Below are 27,049 nucleotides of genomic sequence, written 5' to 3'. Positions count from 1 at the left end.
GTTCGTCAGCTGTTCATAACTTCATGAAAAGGTGACAGGACATACCCCCCCCCCCATTTTACTCCAATTGTTATTTCAAAACCATTCACCATATGTTTTATCAGCTTTAACACAAGCCTCACTTTATATGATAATAGTGAGACTTGTGTTAAAGCTGATAAAGCATATGGTGAATGGTTTGAAATAACAATTGGAGTAAAACATGGGGGTGTCCTGTCATCTTTTCTATTTCGTCTTGTGATGAACAAGACTGCAAAGGAAGTACTGGGATCAAAGCAGTCTCAAAATCTTAGAATATCTGACCAGGATAATAAAGAACTGACTAACTTCATGCACAGCTTTCTCAAAGCCATCCTACACATTTTTAATTTCATAATCTTATAGGCTAAATCAATATAATAATAAACAATGGAAGACATGTGAGAGCTTTTTTATTTTATAGAATTTTCATCAAGTATCAAGGGCATCACCAATGAAATATATAATTCAAATTAAACAAACAGCTGATTAACTTTATGACTACATTAGATTCCATGGGTCAGATCAATCTGAACATGCCATCTCCACCAAGCATTGGATTTTTTGGAATAAGACTGAGATCCTAAACAAAAGCCAGTTTCTTTTAGAATGATTATAAAAGAAAGATTACTTCATTGCTGCAGTCTAAATAAAAATGATGGACTAAAATAATCTCCCTTATGGGAAATTCTTTTTTATACATCCCACCCTTAAACAATATAATTTATTAAAAAAATTGTTGTTAGGACCTAAAGAGTACTTAAGACTATCTCTCTGTGTTATTAAGTATAGCTCATTCAGGTTGTTGATATTTATCCCCCTCCCCCACAGACACACACACATGAGGTTCAAGAACCAATAACCAATGGCACATTATTACTGTGCATGAGATGCAGATAAGGATTGAGAAAGAAGACATCTACTGACATTTTTTTAAAAAAGCTGGCTGTTGAAGTTGTTGAGGAAGTCTGTTCCAGAGGACAGAAGTGGATGAAATAAATGAGGAAGAGGAGAAGCAGGTTTGATGAGTTCAGTTGTACTGAAAATGGATGAGCTACCTTTTTCTCAGCCTCTGCTGCTCCTGAACAGACCCAGCAACAAGTGGAGGATTGCCAGTTCACTGAAGCAGTGACCATGGAAGAAGAGACACAGAGCTGAAACAGTGCATCTGTGAGACAGCAGGCTGAAGTGAGCCTATGAAGTAAGGGTCATCTATGAGCCAAATTATTCTCCTGTGGACAGCATCAAGAATTTTTAAGGAGGTTTCAGGTGCACCATCCCAAATGTGTGAACCATATTCTAATGATGGGCAGATTTGGAATTTATATAAGGTCAGTAGCTGGGTGAGTGTAAAATATCTTCTGAGCAGAAAAATGTCTAGTATCTAATTTTTTAGAGGCTGAGGAAGCTATTGATGTGTTTGTGCCAAGAGAGGCAGGAGGAAAATGTCAGTCCAAGAAAAGGTAGCTCATCCTGTCTGTTGATATGGATATTACTGAAGATAAGGGAAAGTGAACTGAGAGCAGCTCACTTTTGTGAGAGAAAAGGCAGGACTGTATTTTTCCCCACTGAGGGATGATATGGAGATCAGTGTTTAAGGTGCTGGATGTAGATGATCTTAATGCAAGTTATGTCTAGAAACTACTTGTCAAAGGAGTAGGATGAATGGAGAGTTATTGTTGGAAAAGTGATGAATAGGATTTGTAGTAACTGCGAGTAGGTCATTTATGTATAAGAAAAAGAAGGTAGGTGATAGAATGGAGCTCTGAGTGCCTTAGGAATCCATTCTATGAAAAATTCCATGAAATTTTGCATTAGTGCATGTCATGGTGAATGACTAGAGAGAGAAAGCTAGCTTACAGAGGACTGCAAGTAGGAAGGACCAAGGGAAGGCAGTTTACAAAGCAGGCCTTGATGCCAAACATGATCAAAAGCCGTGGAAATGCCAAGGGTGACAGCATGTGTTTCTCCGAACCTCTCCATGGCATGTGTCCAGTGATGGGTGGGTAGGCAAAGAGATCAACCATGAATCTCGACTTGTGGAATTCATACTGGTGAGCCTCTAGGTGGAGGCCACATTGACTATTGATAACTTTCTCATTATTTTCGAGATGATGGCAACTGGTATGTAGCCGGATGGTAGGTTTTTGTCTCCCTTTTTTTGGAATGGGTTGATATATGCTTGCTTCTATGAGATGGGATATGTGCAAGTTCAGTATAGAAGACTGAAGAGACAACACTGGACACATGTTAGCTCTAGAGCACATCTGAGTATAATAGGAGAGAACTTTGTAGTGCTCATGTTGTCAACATTCTTCTTATGTCTTTTTGACATAAGATACTTGAGCAAAAATTCTATGAAATAAAAAATCTTTCACGTAAGTTTTTCAGTGTTTATTACTGCATACATTATCTATTTACATTGCTACTCTTTGTAGCAGATCATGCAGGCTAGCTCTTTCTGAGCAAGTGTAAATTCAGGTAATATCAGCATTACTCCATGCTTTGGTGTTGATGTAGGTCTTAGATAGGCTCTGGAGTGCATTTTGTGCTTCAACTGCTCATGTGCTCAATGAGGTGGAGATCAGCCCCTATCTCTGCTCCTCTGTAAATCCTAATGTTCTACACAAAACTTGCTCATTTACATTAATTAGGACATAGCCAAGCACGTTCTTCCAGATACCATTAGATGAGACCCAAGTGTACTTGTAAATATCTTTAGGCTTAAAATCCATTTAGCTCACATAACTAGTAGAGGAGTCTCTCACTGCTGCCACCGCAATTACTAATTATTCCTGTCCAGTAACTGGAATCATTATCAACATTGGTATTCGTATTCCAATCCACCGAATGGCTGTTACATCACATTGATCTTTCTTAAAAATGCTCAGTATAACCTGGTTATAAAAATAAAAAAATCTTTCTTTCGATTTTCTGAATCCTCAATAGAAACACAGGAGCTAACCACACTCAGAACTTTAATCCTAGCTTTAAATTTAGCAGATATGAACCTTTTGTTCATGCAAATATATCCAGAAGAGCCTACTACTATTTCTATTAACAGTCTTGATGCTTGCTGTTGTCATATCCTGAGTATATGAATTGAGAGCCATCCTTCTGAATGTCATTTTTCTGTCCATTTCAAAAGAATCTCCAACTGGTACTAATGAAATCAGCAGAAAGCATTGGGTCAGTGACTTTATGTATTAGGTCCTTACAGAAGGAAAAGTTTTTAGTGGACCAGTGGAAGAATTTTTTTTTTTTTAATTTATTTCAGGGTCAAGCAAAATCAGCTCCCTAAACCAACTATCAATGACACATCAGTTGAAGTCTTGCAATGTTTCTAGAAGCGGTGGAGTTCAGGTACCTATGATGACTTCTGCTCTTAATTAGTCACCAGTTAAAATTAGGTATTCTGTGCAAGCAGTCCAAAAATGCTTAAGTATGAAAGTATACAGGTTTTTTAGTGGCTCATAGTACCCATCATAGCAGAATTTTCTATTAAGAAGGAATATACACTATCTGCCAATAATTGTCCCCCCCCCCCGTTATTTGAAGTTATGGAACATTCCAGGATTGTTTATACTATCTGTACATGGGATTTTATGTTATAAACAGACCTGGAATGTTCCATAACTTCAAATAACAGGGGTGTGTGTGGACAATTATTGGTAGTATTTCGTATTTCACCACTTCACCTGAGTACAGGTATGGCAACACGACATGAACTCAAGAGTCTTCAAGAGAGGTGCCATCATGGGCTGTCACATTGGTGGCATATCCACTGTCGCTCAAATGAAGCATCCAAACTCAACAGTTGGGGATGTGACCAACAAATGGAGATGTGTAGCATAGAAAAACACCTAGGGTGACCACTAAAAATGAGTGACAGGGACAGGAAGGTGCTAAAAGGAATGGCACACAAAAACCGGCTATAATTGGCACAGACTATCCCTGATGAGTTCCAAAGAACTCCATTTACTGAGTTTTCCATGGAAGAGCAGTAGCACACAAGTTGAATATCATAAGGCCCGTCTTGCCTGCTACAAAGAGTGCATGAACTGGACAATTGATCGGTGGACCGAAGAATCAAGGTTCACCTGTTTCCAGTCTGATGGCAGGGTGTGGATGTGGAGGCAGCCTAGTGAGAGCTTGTTACCACGGTGTACCCACGGTACAGTTTGGTGGTGGTGGAGTAATATACCCTCTGTCCAAAAAGAAACCGAACTTTTGATAGAAAATAAAACACAGGCCAATTACAATTATTCAAATCATTTATTTTAATCAATATACTCTTCCTCAGCTTCGATACAGTGTTTGGAAGGGTCAATTAATTCGTTAAATAAGTTTTTTATATCGGTTTTTGGAATACTGTCGAGGGTCGTAGTTACTGCTGCTTGAACATTTTCAATGGTGTCGCATTGCTTTCCTTTCATCGGCAAATGAAGTTGGAGGAAAAGAAAGAAGTCAGAGGGTGCTAAAGGTGAATACGGCAAGTGATCCAACACACAAACTTGCTTTTTGCTCAAAAAGTGTCTCACAATTTTTGAATGATGAGATGGTGCATTATTGTGGATAAGTGATCAGCTGCCAGCATCACTATATTCATGCCGTAAGTGACAAATTCTCGCTCTCAATAGCTTCAAAACTTCGAGATAAAACTCACCATTGACCATGCAGAAAGAATTCTTTGTGGATAATGCCCTTGGAATTGTTGAAACAAATCAGCATTGTCTTTACTTTTGACTTCTCCAAGCGACTTTTTTTCGGATGCCCTTCTTCTGGTGGTCTCAACGCAGCACTTTGGCACATTGTTTCGGGCTCATACTCAAAACACCACGTTTCGTCACCAGTAGCGATTGTTTCAAGGAAGTTCGAGTCCTTATGAATGGTTTTAATGAGGTCCTTGCAGTGTCCAATTCGATACATTTTTTTGTCATTGGTCAACTTATGGGAAACAAATTGCGAATTCAATTTACGAAGGCCCAAACTCTCGGTCAAAATGTTGTGCACAGTTCATTTTGGAATCCCCAATTCATCTTCAATCAATCTCACGGACAATTTCGGGTTTTCTTTGATGAAATCGTGCACTTTTTGGATGTTAACTTCGCTCAGCCCAGTTTTTGGATGGCCCAGCTTTTCGTTCGTCCTCAAGCATCTCACGACCACTTTGAAATTGCTTAAACCACTCGTAAACTTGAGTACGGGATAAGCATTCATCACCGTATGCTTTTTGAGGCATTTGATGCATTTTGGTAAAACTTTTACCAAGTTTAAACAAAAGTCAATCGCAGCTTTGTTTGAAACTCATTTTCCGACCATTCGTCAAAACACACTGTCACTCTTGGCACTATAACTCAGCTTCTAATGAAACAAATTTCATAAACAGTTAATACAACACTAATGAAGGTTGCCGCTTTCGACAACAAAAAGATACAAAAGGTGGCACCCACTAGTTTCTTCTATTTTCCAAAAGTTCGGTTTCTTTTTGGACAGAGGTAGTAGTGCGAGGTGCATTCAGCTGATTTGGAGTGGGACCACTGGTCGGTGTGTATGGTTCCATGAAGGCAGCTCAGTACCTTGATATTCTGGATAATCAGGTGAGACTTACAATGTGGAATTTTTATGGAACGGACCCGTGTTACTATCACTACAACAATGCCCCACACCACAAAGCTGCACCTGCTAAGGAATGGTATGAAGCGATGAGTGTTAAATGACTGCCCTGGCCTGTGGAGAGTTCTGACCTCAACCCCACTGAAACACCTGTGGGAGAAATCGGAGTAGTGATTGAGGTCCAGAGCAACGTGTCCTTGATCTATCATTAAACTCAGTGTTGCTTTGAGGATGGAATGGAGACAAATTCCACCTGATGTCTGCTGCACATTGGAGGTCTCCACCACAAATAGGTGTCCCATGAAAAAGGGATGGGTGGTGTAAAAACCGATGTAGCTACATACTCATCCATAAGTATCTTTGAAATCGTGGTAAAGATTTTATAGTAGTTGGTAAAAACTCATGTAACAAAATGGGACAGACAAGCTATACCCTGCAAAGGGAAATCGTGTTTTTGTTGATATTTTATAATGATGTTACAGCTGAAATGATAAAGGGAAGGGATGCACCATGATACTGTTGGACTTTGCTGAAGTATATGATAGAATACCAAATGAAAGGCTATTGTATAATCTGGAGAATGTGGGATTTTAATATAAACTATTTACCATATATTCCGGCGTATAAGTCGACTTTTCGTACTAAATTTTTTAGGTCGACTTATACGCTGGGTCAAAAATTGATTGCTTTCCAAGAAAAAACTAGTACGTATCAGACTCTGTTAAATTTATTAGCAATATACAAAAAGGGTAAATAAGTAAAAATATTTCAACTTATATCAAATTTATTTACAGAAAAAATTATTTACATTATATAATTATTTATTTACAAAAGAAAATAGATAACTACATAATTAAAATTTAATTTTCACTATCTGAATGTATGAAAGTTCATTGTACTCTGGTTCTGTAATTTCTTCTGGTATATCATCATATAAATTGTATTCGTTTTCTTCATCAGATTTAGCATCAATTTCGTCATCATTGTAAACAAAATCATCTTCCGAGCCATCTAATTTGTTAGATATGGCACATTTTTTAAAAGATTTTATTACTGTATCTGGTTTTATTTCACGAAAACTAGTTCGTCAATCGCGAACTAGTTTTTTATTTACTCCGAATTGACGTGCAGCAACACAGTTAGTATTTTCTTTTGCAAATTTAATAATTTTGCACTTAAAACTCGCGTCATATTTCATTCTTTTAAAAGGAGCCATTGTACTTTAGTTCGCTATTGGTCAACTGGTCAATACGAAAAAGAAATTTTTCGAGTTGACTTATACGACGAATATACTATAAAAACTCAAAAAATTCCAATATCAACTTATACGCCAGGTCGACTTGTACGCCGGAATATACGGTACTTGGATAAGTGGGTAGAAAATGGATAAGAATCAGAAAGTGGTATAAGTTGGTGTATCTGCAAGATTTAAGGTGACCAGTGATGTATCTCAGGGAACAGTCCTTGGACCATTGTTTGATCCATACATTAATGATATTAAGGATCTGACAAGTGATGTCCAATTGTTTGCTAATGATGGAAAGATACACAGGACAATCAGGGAGATGCTACTAATATACAACACTTACAGAATGGTTTGAATAGGTGGGCAAAAGATAATGGCTAACCATTCACTGTTAGTAAATGTAAAGTTACTGCGCTTTGGCATGATTTTCCTATTTATAGGAAAATCATGCCAAATGATTTATATGATTTGTGTGATATATCCTATAAATCATGCTATATGATTTATAGGATTATACTATAAAAGAATGATGAGGATAGGGATCTTGGAGTTATGGTAGAGAAGAATTTGAAGTTTAAAGGTCACATGGCAAAATCTGCAAATAACTCAGAGGGTAATTGTGATATTGAAACAAACATTGAGAGGTAAGAATAAAGGTATTATTTTGCTTCTTTACAAAGCCTTGATAAGACCGCACATGGACTACTGTGTGCAGATTTGATCCTGGGTTTGGAGGGGATAGAGAAACAGTGGAAAGGGTGTAAAGCAGAGTTACAAAGATTATATCAGGATAATGGAATACAGATTATGAGGATAGCCTGAGTTTATGTGGACTGCTGACTTATAAACAGAAGAAAGAGGAGTAATATGATAAAGGTCTAGAAATTTCCAAATGTGTCTCATAGAGTATCATCTGATGAAGTATTTTGTTATATGGAAGGTAGGGAGAACAAAATGGCATCCATGGAAGTTAAGTTTGTGCATGGTTAAGAAAGGGGTAAGAGTTATATTTTTTCTCTGAGTGCACATACATTGAGTGGAAGAGTTTGCCTGTTGAAATAGTATATGCCTCTAATGTAAATGAGATTAAGAGAAGGTATGACAGCTGGGCATGGGTGATGTATGGTCTTGATGAGTCCTTGACTCCCTGGAGATCTCAGATAATAATACAAGGGTGGTCTGAAAAGTTCTCAGCCTAACAATGAAAAAAGGATTCATAATTTCAATATTATTTTTATTTTTCAACATAATCTTCCTTAAGACTAATACATTTATTCCAGCGATGCTCCAGCAGCATTATCCAAGATCTGCAAAATATCCCCTCTACAGCTGCAATCAACTCTTGGTTCGAAGAAAAACGCTGACTAGCAAGGAAGAGTTTTAGTTTTGAGAAGAGATAGAAGTCAGAGGGAGCCAAATCTGAGGAATAGGGTAGATGTTCCAACAATTCATAGTGCAAATCCTTTAATTTTCCCATTGCCAAAACACCTTTGCGGGCAGGTGCATTATCCTTATAAAAGATATGATTTTTTTCTTCTGCAAACCGGGTCTTTTCTCACAAATGTTTTCGTCTAATCTGGTTAAAAAATTGGAATAATATTCCTGGTTATTGTTTTACCATTTTCAAGATAATTAATAAACAAACTGCCTTTAGCATCCCAAAACACCAATGTCATAACCTTTCCTGTTGATGGACCCGACTTTGTCTTCTTTGGTGCTGAACAACCGGCTTCTGTCCACTGTTCTGAATGCTGTTTGGATTCTAGTGTGTAATGGTGAATCCACGTCTCATCCAGAGTAATAAATTGATGCACAAAATCAGTTTGATTCTTGTTAAAATGCTCCAAGCACTGTTCAGAGATTTTCATGCAAGTGCATTTTTCATCTGCTGTGAGCAAGCACGGCACCCATCTTTCACAAAGCTTTTTCATTTGCAATTCTTCATGCAAAATATATCCTACACATTCTTTTGAAATGCCTATAGTCTCAGCAATTTCAGGTACTTTGACTCACCGGTCATCCAATAGCATATCATGCACTCAATCAATGATTTCCAGCACTGTTACACTTTTCGGACATCCTTCACGTGGATCATCTTCAAGGCTAGTACGGACACATTTAAATTTGGCAGCCCATTTTTTAATTGTCGAGACGAAGGAGAGGAGTACCCATAAACTTTTATGAACTTCGTATGAATGTCTTTTGGCATTAAACCTTCTTTTACAAAGAATTTTAGAACCACATGATACTCAATTTTATCCATTTCAAGGGATACAGAGAACACTTTTGCTTCAGACAGCTGTATAAAAAAAATTACTTGATAGAATGACTTGCAATTTCATATGGATGCTTATGACAGATGTACCAACTTAGAAAAAAAAAAAATCTTGCGATAGTGTTGCCATCTATGGTCGAGGCTGAGAACTTTTCAGACCACCCTCGTAAATGTTTTGTAAATCCTTCTTATGTTCCTAGCAGTATGCAATTACTTTTAAATGAGTACAGATATTTCAGTAGTCCTTGTATCTTATTTCTTTCATCCATATATAAACATTTTCAAAGATCTCCTACATATTCAGAGCATGCACAAAAGATAGTACAGAAAGCTATTATTAAACTAAAGATGCCAAGAAAGTATATTCTTGTTTAATCTTTTATCCAAGTGTAAGGAAAACAAATTTGCATGTGAAGTATCTTCATGACTGGGCTACTCATATACAGAGGCTAATGACTTCACATTAAATGCCTTAGTTTCCCATAATGCAAAGCATATATCCTTTTGAGTGTGTATAATGCTATGAATTATGGGAAAGGTGGAAATACCTCTCCAAAAACTCTAAGTGACTTAAAAGATCATTCTAAATCTCACTGGGTGACTCTAAGTAACATAGTCATGAAGATACTTCTTGTACAACCTTTGTTTTGCTTACACTTGGATAGAAGATTAAACAATATAATTTCTTGGCATGTTTAAATTTAATTTATAACCAATTAAAAAAAATTTCAACAAGAAGGCTATTATGCAACAAAAGTGCTTTAACTTCTTTTAGAAGATCCCATAAGTAGCAATCTTACAACTTATTGACAACAGTCAATTCTTTAAAAAGAGGCTCTCTATCTCAACAGCAAGATTAAATTCCATTCTTTGTTTTGAAATAAAGAGTTTCAAAACACAAAATCTTAGTTTATATTTTGAAAATACAAACTAAGATTTTGTTTCTATTTCCCAGAGAAAGAAATTTTTGTTTCTGAAACTATTAGGTTCCACTGCTTGAGATGAAATCTAAGGAGTTCAGATTGCGGTTCAGATAAATTTAACTTTCTAACAAGATTGGAGCCTCTGTAGCTCAGTCAGTATAGACGAAGCCCTTTGGTTGGAAAGACCTGGGTTCGATTCCCGTCAATGACATGAGGAACCTTTATCTGGTCTCTTCTGACTAAAGGTGAGTTAGCCGGTCTCATACAGAGGTAGGGTTTTTTTTCACTCAGAAACTTGGGTTTTTTGTCTCCCAAAATAGGCCAACCAGCCCCATGAACACATGCTTCTACAGACATAGGACACCTCCAGGAATAAGGAGTAACCAACCTATTCTGTAGGATTTCAGTTCCGAATACCTACATGGTAAAATGTGTAGGTCTACACGTGACTGTAAATTAGGATAGGATAGGATGGGAACAAGATTGATGAATTTCTTCAACCCAATCAGATGAGGTTTATTAGCCACTCAAATGCTTTAATCTGATAATTTCTTGTCTACACTGAAAGCAAAAAGGTCATCTGTCAGTACTGAAAGATGTATATGTAGGCTTTATAGAAAGCCTACACACACACACACACTGAAAGACATTTACATGAACAATTAACACACAGAGCCAGAGCCATGTGTTCCAATAACACTGCTCTTACCATTGAACTCACCTACCATCACCAAACTTTTTAGCCAATAGCTATGATCCCCAAACTTCAGGGCACATCTGAAAAGATATCCAGAGTGCTTAATAAATATAAGCTCCATACACATTCAAATCATATATCAAACTAGCAATCCTGATCCTTTCACTTAAGACAAACTCTCCTTTACCACATCCAAGTGTCATGTACTTATGACCTGGCTCACATCGGCAGACAGGTAGATCTAGTGATGACAACTGCTGCAGAGAACATAAGCAATACATTTGACACCACTGCTATGGCAAGTGGGGACTGTCAAACACATTTTGGACATCCCTTCACATGGAATTAGAAATAAACTAAAATGTTATACTTAAGTCATTACAAGTTGCAGAGACTATTTTTTGGAATGACTGCTGTTAACTGTTTATATAATTTTTAATTTAATTAATTATATATCTATACCCACTTCTCTGAAACATTAATACTGTTTCTTCCTACTTGTACAACTGTGACTGAGAAACACATGATATTATATTATATGCATGATGTATAACTCATTCTTGTTTTCATAATTTAAATGTTCGTACCAATTCTTCTGCTTTCTCCCTGAATGAAGTTCATGACATATTGAGCAAAATATATAGGAGTAATAAATTCAGTTAGTTTTCTCTTATATGTAAGAAGCCATTATCTAAAACATTATACTATGTCTAATACACATCTCTATCAAACATCTAATAACTTACATTTAGGTACTAAACTGACATCTTCATTTATTTTTTTTAACTACCCAACCGGCCATGAAGTGTATACACATCATGGCCAGTATTTCATCATAGTATTCATCGTAGCAGTTGAATACAGGTGGTATGGCAACATGATGTGAACGCAGTGACTTCAAGAGAGAGAGAGAGAGATGTCATTGTGGGCTGTCACATTGGTGACATATCAATATGTACCATTGCCACTCAACTGGAGCATCCGAAATCAATGGTTGGCAATGTAATCACCAAATAGAGATTTTCCTGCACTATCACTAGTGCAGGAAAACACCCAGGGTGGATGCCAAAAGTCATTGACAGACAGGAGGTTGTTAAAACGGGTGGCACGTAAAAACTGGCTACAATTGGCACAGACCATCCGTGATGAGTTCCAGAGTACCAGTAACACCATGGCAAGCACTAATACTATATGAAAAGAAATCCATTTACTGGGTTTCAATGAAACAGCTGTGGAAAAACGAGCTGAACATCACAACGAACAAGATGGCTCATCTAGCTTTGTGCAAAAAGCGTGAACTGGACAACTGACCAGTGGAAAATGGTATACTCTGGAACTACAAATCAAAGTTCACACATTTCCAGTCTGATAGAAGGGTGTGGAGGAAGTCTGGTGAACACTTGTTACCACAGTGTGTTCTACCCACAGTAAAGTTGGTAACAAGTGTTCACCAGAACACTTGTTACCATCAAGTGTTCACCACTTGTTGGTGAACACTTGGTGTGGGGCGTTGGTGTGGGGGTGCATTCAGCTGGTTTGGAATGGACCACTGTTCATTGTCTTTGGTTCCATGAATGCAGCTCAGTACCTTGATATTGTAGATATCAGCTGCTGCCTTCACTGTGGAAGTTTTATGTAGACCCATGTTACTATCAAGACGACAATACCCAATGCCACAAATCTGAATGTTATGGAATAGTATGAAGAGATGGGTGTTAAATGACTTCCCTGACCTGCACAGAGTCCTAATCTCAATTCCATCGAACACCTGTGGGATGAATTGGAGCAGCAACTGAACTCCAGAGCAGCATGTCCTCAATCTGTCGCTGAACTCAGTGCTGCTTTGATGGAGAAATGGAGACAAATTCAGTCTGATGTCTGTTGCCATTGATGGAAGGCCTCCCTGAAAGAGTGCAGAAGGTAAACAAAGCCAAAGGTGGCCATACCCCGATATTAGGGTTCACCTGCTGGCATCCACAGTAAATTGCTAAAGTATCTGGACAATTACTGGTAAATAGTGTGTGTGTGTGTGTGTGTGTGTGTGTGTGTGTGTGTGTGTGTGTGTGTGTGTGTGTGTGTGTGTGTGTGTGTGTGTGAGATGATGATGAACAGCCTATTTTTCTGCTCACTGCAGGGTGAAGGCCTCCCATTGAGGGAGGTTTTGGGTCTACTACTCTCCATGATGACCCAGTCCATATTGGGAGAGTGTATCTATACTGGGGTGAATGAATTGCAAACAACAGAGAACAGTAACACTCCCATAACAGAATTGGAACTCTACTTGTGACCCTCTTACTCCTGGATACTGATCTCTCCCATGTACAACTCTCTGATATCAGAAAATCAATTTCCAATCCACTAGCTGGATATCTAAACTCATGCAGTACAACTTAAACATTAACTTGTTACATGGCACCTATTAAATACCTTTGCAAAATCCACAAAAATTTCAATGTATGGCTTCCTCTTATCTTCTGCTCTTGTTACAGTTCACTCTACCTTGTTATCTCTATTATAAAAGGCAATTAGATTACCACAACAAGAGTGCTGTTTAACAAATTAATGCCAGCATTCATTTTTGGAGAATCACCAAAAAGAAAATTTTTTTGGTGATTCTCCTTGAATCTGGTCTAGTTTCCTATCATATTCTAATTTTTTCCTCTTTACTAGTCACCTTCATAGCTTGAGCCTTGTATTCTCATGCAGCTTTTCTCCACTTCTCTCTTTATGTGCCCTCCATAACCTCTTTTTCCATATGCAATTTCTGTTTGATTTCCCTAGTTATTCATTTTACTCTAAAGATATCATTTTTATCTTTTATGCTTGAGTTATACAACCTACAACTGCTGTTAACAAATATTCTTTAACTAGTTTCCATACACTACAAACCTCTCTTCCTTTAAATTATTTCATCTATTACACCATTTCAAGCTGGTTTCAAAGTCTATTATAGTCATATGCCTTACAATTCCACATAAATTCCTTTCTCCTTGATACCTATGTATGTCTATTTCATCCATGTGGTCAGGATTACATGGTTATTCTCACTGACTTGGGGGCAAGTGTGATCTCTAAGTCACAGTCAGGTCCTAAACTCTTCTTCCTTGTGTTCCTTACACTTTATGCTTGTACAAGACATTTCTCTCAAGAATTCCAAAACTTCAGTTTGCTCATTACTGTATCCTCTGCTCAGTTTATATTGCTATGGTTAAAGTTCCCCAAAATGATCATTTATTTTGCACTTGTCAAACTTACTGGGCTAAAAAATTTTCTGTTCATTATTTCACCTATTCACCATTCACATTTTCTGGTTTACAGCAACATCCTACTAAATATCTTGTCCTATTGTGAAAATAAATACTTCGCATGTAAACTTGCTTGCTTGGATAAAGGACTAAACACGAATATAATATTTTGCTTATTATAATTCATCCTGTCCTACCACTTGTATCTCAAACCATGTACCATCAAAACTATCAGTAGTGATTCTGTGATTCTCTATCCTAAGAGGACAAAATTCATCACTTACCATAAGTAAAACTCCAAGTACCTTCCTTATCCAGCCAAAATATGCTATAAATTCAATTTGTGTCTCTGTCAGGATAATCTCTTCTGTCAACTAAATTTTGCCAATGCCAATAATCTCTGGATTATCTGAATCAATTAACATTAAAACTTATTGCTCTTATTTCTAATGTTCCAGACATTTCTATATAGAAAAACCAGTACATTGTGAGCATTCCCATATAATATTATTATTCTCCACAGATTCTGCTCAGCTCTGCAACACAGCACACAGTCTTTCATCTTTCAAGCAGCTATCCCCATGAAGCCATTCCCTACCTTTCATCCTAGTTTCCCTGTCCTAGCACACTCCCTTGCTCAGAAAACTACAGTCTAAATGACACAGTCATGTGTTTAAATACAATCCATCTTTTGCATGCATTTAGTCATAGAAGTTTCCTTCTATGACCAAATGCACTGTAAACATACAATTATTCCAGACCTCTCTTCCCACACATTCTCACTATCACAAATGAGATTCATCATCACTGCTATTCTTTTCCACTCTGCATTTATTATACTAAGGCAACATATTCACTATCTTCCCTCTCACAAAATCTCTAAGATTAATCTCAAATTTCATGCTAGACGATTTAGACTACTTCTCAGGCCATTCATAATAACTTTTGTCATCATCTCATCCCATTTTTACCTTGCTTCATTGCCATCAGCACACACACTCTCTAACATTCCTCTATTATCAAATCTCCATACATCACACTCTTATTAATCATCTGTATGAATTTTGAAAGTTTATTTTTCACTTGGTTAGACTATAATAAATTTAGTTTAATCCTTTATCCAAGTGTGAGCAAACAAAGTTTGCACCTGAAAGTATCTTCAGGACTGAGGTAAGGTGGTACAACACCGAGAAACTTGTTGCAAAGGTGGAGCAAGCTCACAACACTCCTATCTCAGTATCTCCCATAATGCAAAACACATTTCCTTGCGGATATGTATAATGTTATGCATTAAGGGGGAGGGCCACTTCCCAGACTAGTTTCGACCTTTATGGACTCTTCAGTGGGAGCCAGGTCCGAGTGGATATACCAGGCAGAAGCATTAGCAAGGTCATCTCTACCTATAAGAGTTGCCAAACAGTGTGCCACCTTTTTATTAAATTACTCTGGATTTAGAGAAAGATGTTGAAAGTTTATTTTTCGCTTGGTTATACTATAATAAATTTAGTTTAATCCTTTATCCAAGTGTGAGCAAACAAAGTTTGTGCCTGAAAGTATCTTCAGGACTGGGGTAAGGTGGTAAAACACCAGGCAACTCGTTGCAAAGGTGGAGTAAGCTCACAACACTCCTATACCTTACCCCACCTTACCACTTTACCTGTACCACCTTACCCCAGTCCTGAAGATACTTTCAAGTGCAAACTTTGTTTGCTCATACTTGGATAAAGGATTAAACTAAATTTATTATCATCTGTATGAATCACATTATGACAGTGACATTAGGTCGGATATTGGAACTGGAGATGTCAAACTTAGCTCTTTGTTTTATGCAGATGATGCTGTACTCCTAAATACATCTAGTGCAAGTCTACAGGATTCTCTAACTAAATTGAATAACAGCTGTAACAAACTTGGCGGGAAAATCAGCAATAAACAGACCAAAACTATGAAAATAAGCAGGAGCATAGAAAACTTCAGCTGCATTCTGAATGGAGACCCTATAAAACAAGTCAAATATTTCAGCTATTTAAGTACAGTTTTTAGTGAAGATAGCAAATTAAATTTGGAAACAGACAACAGAATATGGTGGCTACCCACCATATTCTTAAAGCTGTTATGGTGGGTAGCCAGCTGAATAAATTTATATGGAATAAGAGAGAAATTAGCCAAAGCACCAAACTAGCAGTACATAAGAGAGTGTTCATACCAGTTTCAAGTTATGGATCTGAGATTTGGGTTAGAAATAAAGACTTGATCAAAGATTAGAGGCCACAGACATGAGGGTTCTGAGAAAAATTAAGGGAGTGAACCAATAGCATCAATAACAGAATCATATTAAAACTGAAGATATTAGAAAGGAACTTGACATTATTAGCATTCAAGAATATGTCACCAGAGCTAATCTTAAGTTTTATGGCTACATAAATAGAATGAGGAAAGGTTAGAAAAACAGGTATTTGATGCCAAGATGGCAGAAAAGAGAAGCTCAGAGGAAGACCATGATCTGGTTGAATTGATTCAGTCAGAAGTGCCTTAGAAGCATGAAATGTTAGATATGACAATATTGGAGTGCTCACAAATAATAAACCGATTTGGAGGAAAACTGTTGATAGATTAATAATGATGTAAACTTAATCATGTAGTGCTGTCATAGTAACCTGAACATCCCTTGAGGGTACATATCAGGAAATTGATGATAAATACACATACACACATATATATATAAATAAAAACCCTCATTTTTCTTAAATACCGTACAAAGAATTTATAAGGAAGATCCCAAACTACATGGCAAAGAAACAATTGAAAATGAGCATAATAACATCAAATGGGTTATCATAAGACTATCAAAACTAAGAAGCACATGAATCACAAATGTTTTCACTTGTTGCAATAATTATTGAAAGTTTTTCCACTTGGTTATACTATAAATTAAAGATACCAAGAAATCAACCTTGGTATCACCTCTGGGTCTGGCTCCCACTGATGAAACCTCAATAAAGGTCAAAACTGGTTTGGGTAGTGACCATTCCTATAATGCATAGCATTATACACACCTGTAAGAATATGTGCTTTGCATTATGATAATAAGGCAAGAGATGTGAAGTTATTAGCTTCTATATACGAGTTGCTTGAGTCCTGAAAATACTTGAAGAGTAAACTTTGTTTGCTTATACTTGGATAAAGGATTAAACCAAGTATATAATTTCTTGGTATCTTTAATTTATTGTTGCAATAAACTTACCCTAAACCACTCAACAATATTCAGGAAAGAATTATATGATGGAAAAAAGTTTATTACAATTATAAAACACCTGACCACCGTGAAGTATGTTTACAGTCATTAAAGATTTGCCTTGCTTGAAGAAAGATGTGCTCAAACATACGAAAAATTGTATTTTGTTGTAAAAGGCTTGTTCACATGTGTTATTATTTCAGTATAATAAATATTATTCTTCAGTAATTATTGTTATTTATTTTTATAATATTTTATTCTTCAACAATAAAAAAAAAAGGAAGTTGACATATACACAACACACAGACTGGAAGAATAAAAATTCTACCTAAAAATTCAAACTAGCATTATACATAAGTGACATATATGTATAAATTAGAAATAACAACCATATATAAATTAGAAATGACAACCATATATAAATTAGAAATGACAACCATATATAAATTTATTATTATTATTATTATTATTTGACACCTCCAGGGAGTCCAAAGACTCATCGAGGGAGAGTGAGCCAACAGCATCGAACGATTGGTCCCCTTCTAACTACTAACCGTGCTCAAACTTACTTAACTAAGCCATTAGTAGCAGAGGCTCTACCAATCGACCAACCTTTGCCGGCTAATTTTCCGTCATTAATTTTGTGTATTTATTTTAATTTTCATATTGTTTATGAATATTTCTGAGTCGGAAATGAAAAGTAAAGTAAAATTTATGAAAAGTAAAAAATAACATTTTATAAGAAACAACTCTTTCTTTCAGTATTACCTGTTGTGTCGCTGCATCACTATCAGGTGAAGACAATCCACTATTTTCATATGCATCTATACTCTCTTTAGTGGTAAATGTTGAATCTGAAGAACCAGAAGAACTCTGAGTTATCACAGGAATATATGAACACCAAGATGCCAATTGCTGTCTTTGAGATTTTAATTTATCCAAGTCTTTTTTATACTTCTTCATTGCATCAGTTATATAACCTGTACTGTAAATTTATTTATTTTTCCTATTTAGTCTATTTTTTTTAAATAATAATGCTTTTCAAATTTGATTTATTTTTTCCCCCCACTAACAAAGAAAAATAAATGCCACAAACTTCACCAAAAAATATACTTAAATTTCTTAACATGTATGTATGCACAAGAAAAACTAGTTTCCATATTTGCACTACCACTTCACTACACATAAAGCAGCAAATTTAGTTTCTTTCTATCAAGAGGAATCTATCAAACTTCAGTTGATTCCTCGTTGATTTCAAGCAATTTCATATCAATATCATTAAGTCCAGTTTGGGATGGGTGGGAAAATAGCCATTTTATGATTCAGTCACTAGCAATGCAGTGCTTTCTGAACTGTGCATATATTGTGGTTTAATTAAGCAGGCTAAGATGTCTAAGACCAGTTCTCAGAAGCATTCGTGGAACCTGTAATCTGTGTTTCATTGTATATTACTGGATTGAATGTATTTAGCTGTGTGACTGTAGTGAAATTATGCCTATTAAGTTTTCAGCTGAGATGTGTGTGCTGACATCCAATGCATTCATGATACAATGCAAGAACTGTAAAAGAATCCCAGCATGATTTTGCAACCATATTGTACATAATAAAGAAGTCTTTATTAAAGTACACTAATAAATAGCAAGTGAGAGAAGAAGATCATTTAGTCATATATATCTGAACACAATATTAATAATTTAAAATTCAAAATGATGTGCTTTGAGCAATAAAATACAGTCCTGGAACAAATTATGAATTACCACAATAAAATTCTGATGTACGAGGGGGTACACAAAAATAAATGGAATTATTTTTTTTTTTAAATTTTATTAAAGTTTATAATACCATATTCTAGTCTCCTTCAAAGTACTCTCCATGTGAGTCAATACACTTGTCCCAACGTTTTTTCCACTGATGGAAACAGTTATAGAATTGTTCAATTGGAATACTGTTAATGGCCTCCAGTGACTTTTCTTAAACGTAGCATAAAATTCTGGTCATTAGAAACTTGCTCCCTCAACAGCAAACATTAACATGACTTTTTTTTTATCCTCTGTAAACAAATGTAGCAGACACATGCCTCATTTGCAAATCTTCTGACAAAATTCGCTGGCACGAACTCCATGACAAATTTGTCTCTTCAGAAACTTGCTCAATGGTCTTTTGATGATCTCATTGATTGCTTGGCAAACCTTTTCTATGTTTTCATCATTTCTGCTTGTCAAAGGTCAGCCAGATCATGGCTGGTCTTCAACTGATGTGTCCTCATTTTTGAAATGGGATGTAGACCTGTGTTTTACCTAAAGCACAGTTCTTAAAGGCTTGTCAAAACATAACAAGAAATATACCATGCCAAAATTTCACACACACTCTCTGTTCCTTGTGGTCAGTCATCACAAAAATCACCAAACTTGCTTCTAAGCACTAACAAAAAAGCAGCCAGAACAACAAACCAGTTCACACAGAATGATGCCACTTGTCAGACTGGTGCGAAAAACTGCAAACTCATGATGCCTAGTGGCATCATCCGTAATTAGAAAATGCATGCGTGCCAAGTTCAGATTCCAGTTATTTTTAGGTAGCCCACATCATATGCAAATATTCATCATAAAGTTATATTTACTTAATATAACATGAATAATAATCATAGTGGGCATTAATGGGCAAGTGACAATCCTCATCCAATGGTTAAAACAAATTTCCAATGCTGATTTTTCTGTAAACGTATAGTGCAGCCTTGTTGGGAACTAGTTCATCATGCTACATATATTATTCAAAATTCCAGTGGAGAATATGCCTTAATTTTTCAGGTCTTTTGGAGGATGCTTTCTTGTGGAATATGTATTTCCATTATGATGGAGCTGAAATGCATATTTTCCAACAGATTTCCAAATATCTGAAAAATCACAACCATTGTATTAGCAAAATTGATCAAGGTTATTTTCTAGCTGGACAATCCTGCAAACTTGACCCATTAAATTATTACATGTTGGTTATTGGAAATGACCAACTAATGGCAGAGAAAAAAATATAGGCATTATTACAATACACAAAGTATATCCATGCAACATTTTGACCACTAATATAAGAGCTTCATAGAAGTTGGTCTGAACTGATGTTTCAACCTTAAGATTATATTCAAACATTTTGTAACTTTTAATCAAAAATGTTTTCAGTATTGCAATTCTTTTCGTATGACTGCATATTTCCATGCTGATTAGAAACTAGAACAATGTCAAGATCAAATTTCTTTTTTGTTTAAAATAGAAATCAACCTCTGAAGTTTCGTAGATTCCTTCTGAGGCTAAGTTAGTTTATTTCCATCCATTATCCCTTCTGTACTAGTATTCTTTTTTTACAGTCTAACTCATATACAAAACTTTTTTAAGACATAACTGAAGTACAGATAGCATAATGCTGATGCATGCAGGCCAGGCTGGTGGCGAAGTGTGCAATATATACAGGTGCCACAGAAGAAAAGGCACCTAAAAGATGTCAAAAAATATGAAATAAGAGTTTAAATGAACAACGAATGGTACATATAATTATGAATGTACGTCGTCTTCTATTCGGGTCCCTTCAGATCTTCCCGGAAACAAACAAATAAATTCTGAAATTGTATCCTGGACCCGATTATATCACTTTAATTTTTGATTAAAATTTATGAAAATATATCTAAAATAGTTCTTCTTTATTTTTTGATGTATCATAAATCAACTTATGATTAATTGTCGAGTTCCGTGTAAGGGCTGTATCCTAATTTTAATTGGATCGGATGCATGTGGTCCGCCCCTAAAAGTCGGCTTACTACTGATAACTCATTCTTCTCAACATTCGAGCCTGTTATATTAGCGGGCTGTTAGGGCGGCATCAGTGACACAAAATAATTGGCGAACTTTCGAGTCCAATGCGAAACATTCTTGTAAAATTCTCTTATCTATTTTCATTGAATCTTCAAAATTCATTTATTTATTAATGCAAAATTAATGTAAAGAATATTTGAATAAATCTCTTAACTTTATATTATTATTTTATATTATTTTGAAAATTTATATAACTTGAAAAAATTTGTATAAGCAGGACTAATCCGTAGGTAACATTGAGTAAAGTGGTTTTCATTTGTTTTTCATTTCCTGTTCGTTTTATTCACACTTTATTCAAAAAAAACTTTTTTTTGGAAAGGCCCTGAACATTAATTGCACACACAAGAAAAATACTATGTGCCGGTCAATGTCAAATGGGATTTCACAGGTCTCCAATTTAAATGGGTTGGCAATGACTTTAGACAACAGTAACTATGAGTACAAAGGGATGTTGAAATGCATGTACACAAGCAACATCTTGAGTAGCAGATGCAGTACATGTGTTGCTCAGCTAAGTTATTATTTTTTAGTACATATTAACAAAATTGTTATATATATTTGGTAGTATTTTGTTTATTTTCGACTGTGTTGTTAAGTCGTTTTGCTTACTCATCTATTATTAAGTGATATTCTTTTCAGAATGATTTTTCATTATGGCACCAGTACGCATGAAAAAAATGGTGACCAAGATATCGATGTTGACTGACATCAATGTGCAGGATTTAGTTCAATGTAGCATGTGTTTAATGTATTCGTTGCTGAGAGTGAATGGTTTGTGGTATGAGAGTGAGAATGGAGAAGATATTTGTTGGAATGGTTTGTAAGTGAATATAAGAAATGCGAGTCAAGAAAGAATGAAGTGACTGATAATAAGGATATAAGGCAGGATTGTCAAGGTGTTGTGGAGAAAGAAGCAGTGAGGATGGTACACAAAATATGAATGAGAGTTTGAAGAAAGAGATTAAAAGTAATGTAAATTATGAGATGCTAGCATGGAAAGAAACTGCATGCTTACGCAGACAGGATAAAATGTGAGCTCGTGCAAATGGAGAAACAATTGTGTGTTGTATAGAATGGGAAAAGCATAAAAAAGGGCGAATGGGAAAAGCATAAAAGTGCAAGTGACTAGGAGAAAAGAGATAGTATTGTATGGGATTAGATGATAGCAGGTGTACTTAATGAGAAAGTGATGAAAGCATGTTTTCCAGGTGCAAAGATAAATGATGTTAGTGATGCTGTAAGTATGCAGTAGAATGGAGCAAACAAGTATTGGCTGGCACAAATGATTTGAAAGGTGAGAAATATGCAATGAGAGAAGATATGAAAGAATTATTAGTGGAAGTAAAAATGAAGAGCAAGAAGGTAAAGACTGTGAGTTTGCTGCCTCAGTATGATAGGATAGAACTGAGAAGAAAGACCATGATTGTCTATGAGAAGATTGTATAGGAGGAATGGTGTGCAGTTTTTATTTATTTATTTATTATTATTTTTAATGTTGAGCCCATACACGAGAGGTTGGTTGATCAACCTGTAGTACATTAGAACTGTGTATGGGTAGTGGTTTGGGAAAGGAAGTACTTGTTCACATTTGACTTAAATGACTGCATACTATATTCCTTGGGGAACACAACAGGGAAAAGACTGTTCCACAGTACAGCAGTTGAAGAGATGAAGGAGGAGAAAAAGAAATTGCTCTGTGGGTTTCAAGATGCACTGTGAATGAATGTTGAGCAGCAGCATCTGCACGTGTTCCGACAAGAAATAGCATTAATAATTCCCCCCCCATTAAGTGAGGGAATCCTCCAATTGGGGAGAGTAACTATGCAGTCTTGTTCTGGGAAGTTGCCAAACATGTGGAGTTCTCTTTCAAGAAGGAGTTTATGTTCAACTACAAGGCTGGTGATTATGAGACTCAAGAGTCATCTTGGAACAGTGCCATGGCTTATGAAGCTACAAGGAAAGGATGTCAGTAGTGCATGGCAGGTGGTCAGAGACTGCTTCAGAGTAGCATTATCCGACTGCATACCCAGGAGGTATGCAGTCGGATAATGGTCAGGACGATAAACCAAGTTGGAATTATGTGGATGAGTAGAGATATAAAGCAAGAGTTCCAAAAAAAAAAAAAAAAGAAAGCACTGTGGAGGAAATATAAAGAAAAAAGTGATCAGCATACTCATGAGCAGTACAAAGTACAAGTGAGAAGGGTGACTAGTATGGTAAGGAAGGTCAAATCAGACTATGAGAGAGAATTAGCCAAACAAGCCAAAGTAAACTCAAAAGTGTGTTCTTGTTATGTAGCAAGTAAGAGGGAAAAAGACTATGGTAGAATGACTTAAAACAATGCTCATGGTAGGAAGGTGACTGAACCAAAAGAAATAGTTAAGCTGCTCAGTGATCATTTTGCAAAGGTGTATATCATCTAGGTGGTGATTTTACAGTTGTTGATGTTAAAGAAATGCATATCAACATTGAGATAGATGAACAGGAGCTGTTCAGCGTATTAAAAATTATGAATGTGAACACAGCAGTGGGACTGGATGGCATATCAGCCCGTGTACTATGTGAGCATGCAAGAGAATTGGTACTGTCTCTGACAAAGTTGTTCAATCTAAGTCTCAGCTCTGGCAGGATTCCAAGAGAGTGAAAAGAAGGTAAGATAGTACTATTGCATAAAGGTGGCCCCAAGACAGAAGTAGCAAACTACAGACCGATTATATATATTGGGAGTGGTTGTTAAAGTATTGGAATTAGTATTATTAGTTGGTGAAAAGCAAAATACAACAGTGGGTGGATAGCGATGTGATACTCTACAGTGGACAGCATGGCTTTGTAAAGGGACATGGGTCCTGTCTTAGTAACTTATTCACATTTTATAATAAAGTGATGACAGAATTGGATAAAGGTAATGGCTACACCATGATAGAGCTCGACTTTGTCAAGGCATTTGACAGAATACCACAAGGAAAACTATTACAAAAACTGGAGAGGATGGGAATGATATGACACTAGTAGTAAAAGTGGGAGGATGGCTGACAGACAGACACCAGAGAGTAGTATATGGTGGAGTCTAGGAGAATGATGGTGACTACTGGAGCCTCAGTTTGGTAGTAGGGCCATTACTCTTTAATATGTATATCAATGACATAGGGAAAGATATTCAATTGTTTGCAGATGATGCAAAGTTGGTAAGAACTATGAAGAGTAGAGAAGATGTTGTGGCCTTACAAGAAGACTTGAATAAATTGAGTGAATGGCATGGGAATGGGGATATGAGCTCAATATTGCAAAATGTAAGATTTTAAAATTTGGGAAACAAAGATGGGATGTAGAATTTATGCTTGATGGGGATACATTGTCAGAGGTGGAGGAAATAAGAGATCATGGGATGATAGTGAATAAGGATCTGAAATTTAGGGGACACACTACCAATGTGACGACAACACAAAGATTTCTGGGAATGGTGTGGAGGACACTGATGTAGAGAGATTCTTGTTCCATTGTATAAGGCTTTGATTAGGCCACACATGGACTACTGAGTACAGATTTGGTCAACTGGTTTTCAAAAGGATGAAGAGAAGTTGTAAAGGGTAAAGAGGAGACTGACTAAGGTAGTTTCTGCCCTCTGGAATGTTGAATATGAGAAAAAAAAAATTATAGGATCAATGTTGGAGAGGTTCTACAGAAACAGTGGGAGATCAGGGGAGAACCATGGGTCATCCCTGGAAGCTGTATAAGGAGGATGTGAGCAGGGGAGTGAGAAGCAGGTTTTTTGCATGCAGAGTTGTGAATGATTGGAATGCTTTACCTGAGAGTGTGGTGTATGCAGAGAATTTGAGTGTGTTTGAGGCACAGTATGATGAGTAGTGTGTGTGTATATGATAAAAGGACCTCCTAGACGAGTCTTTGACTCCATGGGATCTTGGGGTAATAATAATGATAAATAATATTAACAAGATTTAAGAGTGGATATTCAGTTGTTTGCTAATGAAACAAAACTGGGGAGAGCAATAGTTAATAAAAGTTAATGTAGATATCCTGCATATCTACATTAACTTTTTATTAGCATTGTGGACAATAGATAATGATTTTCAATTTAATGTTGCAAAATATAAGGTTATGCACTTTAGGTTGCTTATGGTGTATCATATTGATGGTATTGGTTTGCAGGAAATTGATAAGGCTAGGGATTTGGGGACAATGGTGGACAAAGAGTTCAAGTTCAGAGAGCATATTGCAAAAGTTGGTAAAATAGCTCAATGAATTACTTGGATGTTGAAAATCACACTGACAAGTAAAGATAAGGAAGTTATTATCCCATTTTATAAGGCTATGATTCAGCAATGCCTTTACTGAGCACAGATTTGGTCACCTGAGTTTCTTGGGGACCAGGAGGTAGTCAAAAAGATTCAGAAATGAAAATGAAAATTATAAAGAAACATGAAGGTGGACAAAACTCACGGGCCATAAGATGAATGTCTTTCACCATCAGCAGTGAATACAATTGTGAAGGATGAATCATCATCAATTTCCTGATATATATCCTCAAGGGGTGTACAGGATACTATGCCAGTACTACATGATTAAGTTTATATTATTACTAATCTCCTATCAACAATCTTCCTCCAAATTAGCCTAGCATTTGTTAGTACTCCAGTACTGTCATATCTAATATTTTGGTCTTCTAGGACACTTCAGACTGAATCAATTCACCTAGATCAAGATCTTTCTCTTGTTCTCTTTCATGCAATCATAGCATCAAACAGATGTTTTGCTTATGTTTTGGTTGCCCTTCTGTTTAAGTGGCCATACCACTTTAGATTAGCTCTGCTCACACATTCTTGAATGCTAACAATGCCAAGTTCCTTCCCAATGTATTCATTTTAAATATGATTCTGCCATTGATGCCATCTGTTCACTCTCTCCTAATTTTTTTTTTTTTTTTCCGAACCCTTGTATATATCTCTGGTCTTCAGCCTCTGATTAAGTGCTTTATGTCTAACCGAACGCCCAGATCCATGATATAAAATTGATTTAAACAATGTCTTGTATACTGCTAGTTAGGTGTTTTAGGCTAATTTTTCTCTTATTCCATATGAATTTATTCAACTGGCTCCTCATCATACCAGCTTTGCTTATTCTGGTGTGTATTTCCATATTAAATTTGCCAACTTCAGTTAAAACTGTACCTAAACAGCTGAAATATTTTTCCTGTTCTGTAGGTATTTCATTGAGAATGTAATTGAAGTTCTCTATGATTCTGCCCATTTTCATTAGGTTTGGTCTTTTTATTATTAATTTTCATGCCAAATTTTTACAGATGTTATTCAAGTTAGTCAGAGAACCTTTGAGACATGCCGTGAAATTGTTTAGGAGTACATCATCTGCATAAAGAAAAATGCTACATTTTATATCTAGAAGCCATATCAGGTTTAAGATCACTTTCTTTCATAATGCAATTGATATCAGTATTTATCAAACTGCAAGTCTTAATCTATTAGTATACTTAGCAGGTCAGGAAATGAGAATTTTTTTTTTAATGAAATCGAATATTTTCTATTCGATTTATGGTGGGTATATATATATATATATATATATATATATATATATTCATATTTATGTATACTAATTAGAACCAAGAAATAACAATTAAATTTATTCAAAACGCAACATGTTTCATCGGATTGTCCGACCTCTTCAGGCGTGGGAACATAGAAAGCAAATAAAAAATACTATAAGAAACATTGTATCACTATAAAAACGACTATTATAAAATTCAGTTAGCTTTGAACTGTAGCTACAGTCCGTGTTGAAGTTCTATCGTTGGGCATCGTGCGTCTGATTTCACGAGTGTGCCAATATCGGATAGCAGAGCTGAAAGAGTCCGGTAGATTATAACTAAGTTTATTATTTATATGATGAGGGTATATATATATA

General features: G+C 36.1%; 1 protein-coding gene across 1 annotated transcript in view; it reads right to left on the bottom strand.

Annotated features, from left to right (window-relative positions):
• LOC150101845 (3'-5' RNA helicase YTHDC2-like) overlaps positions 1-27,049 on the bottom strand; it is a 503,757-nt gene that overhangs the window by 315,845 nt on the left and 160,863 nt on the right. The window contains exon 10 of the mRNA XM_090400932.1: positions 18,024-18,240. Coding sequence (XP_090257058.1) covers positions 18,024-18,240 — 217 coding nt within the window. The remainder of the gene's footprint in view (positions 1-18,023; positions 18,241-27,049) is intronic.

Source organism: Typopeltis vanoorti, chromosome 11 (assembly GCF_054136105.1).
Source record: "Typopeltis vanoorti isolate ZY-2024b chromosome 11, IOZ_Tvanoo_1.0, whole genome shotgun sequence".
In the NCBI taxonomy this organism is placed as follows: Eukaryota; Metazoa; Arthropoda; class Arachnida; order Uropygi; family Thelyphonidae; genus Typopeltis; species Typopeltis vanoorti.
Note: the sequence above shows the minus strand (reverse complement) of the source record. Positions and strands in the feature narration are given on the sequence as shown.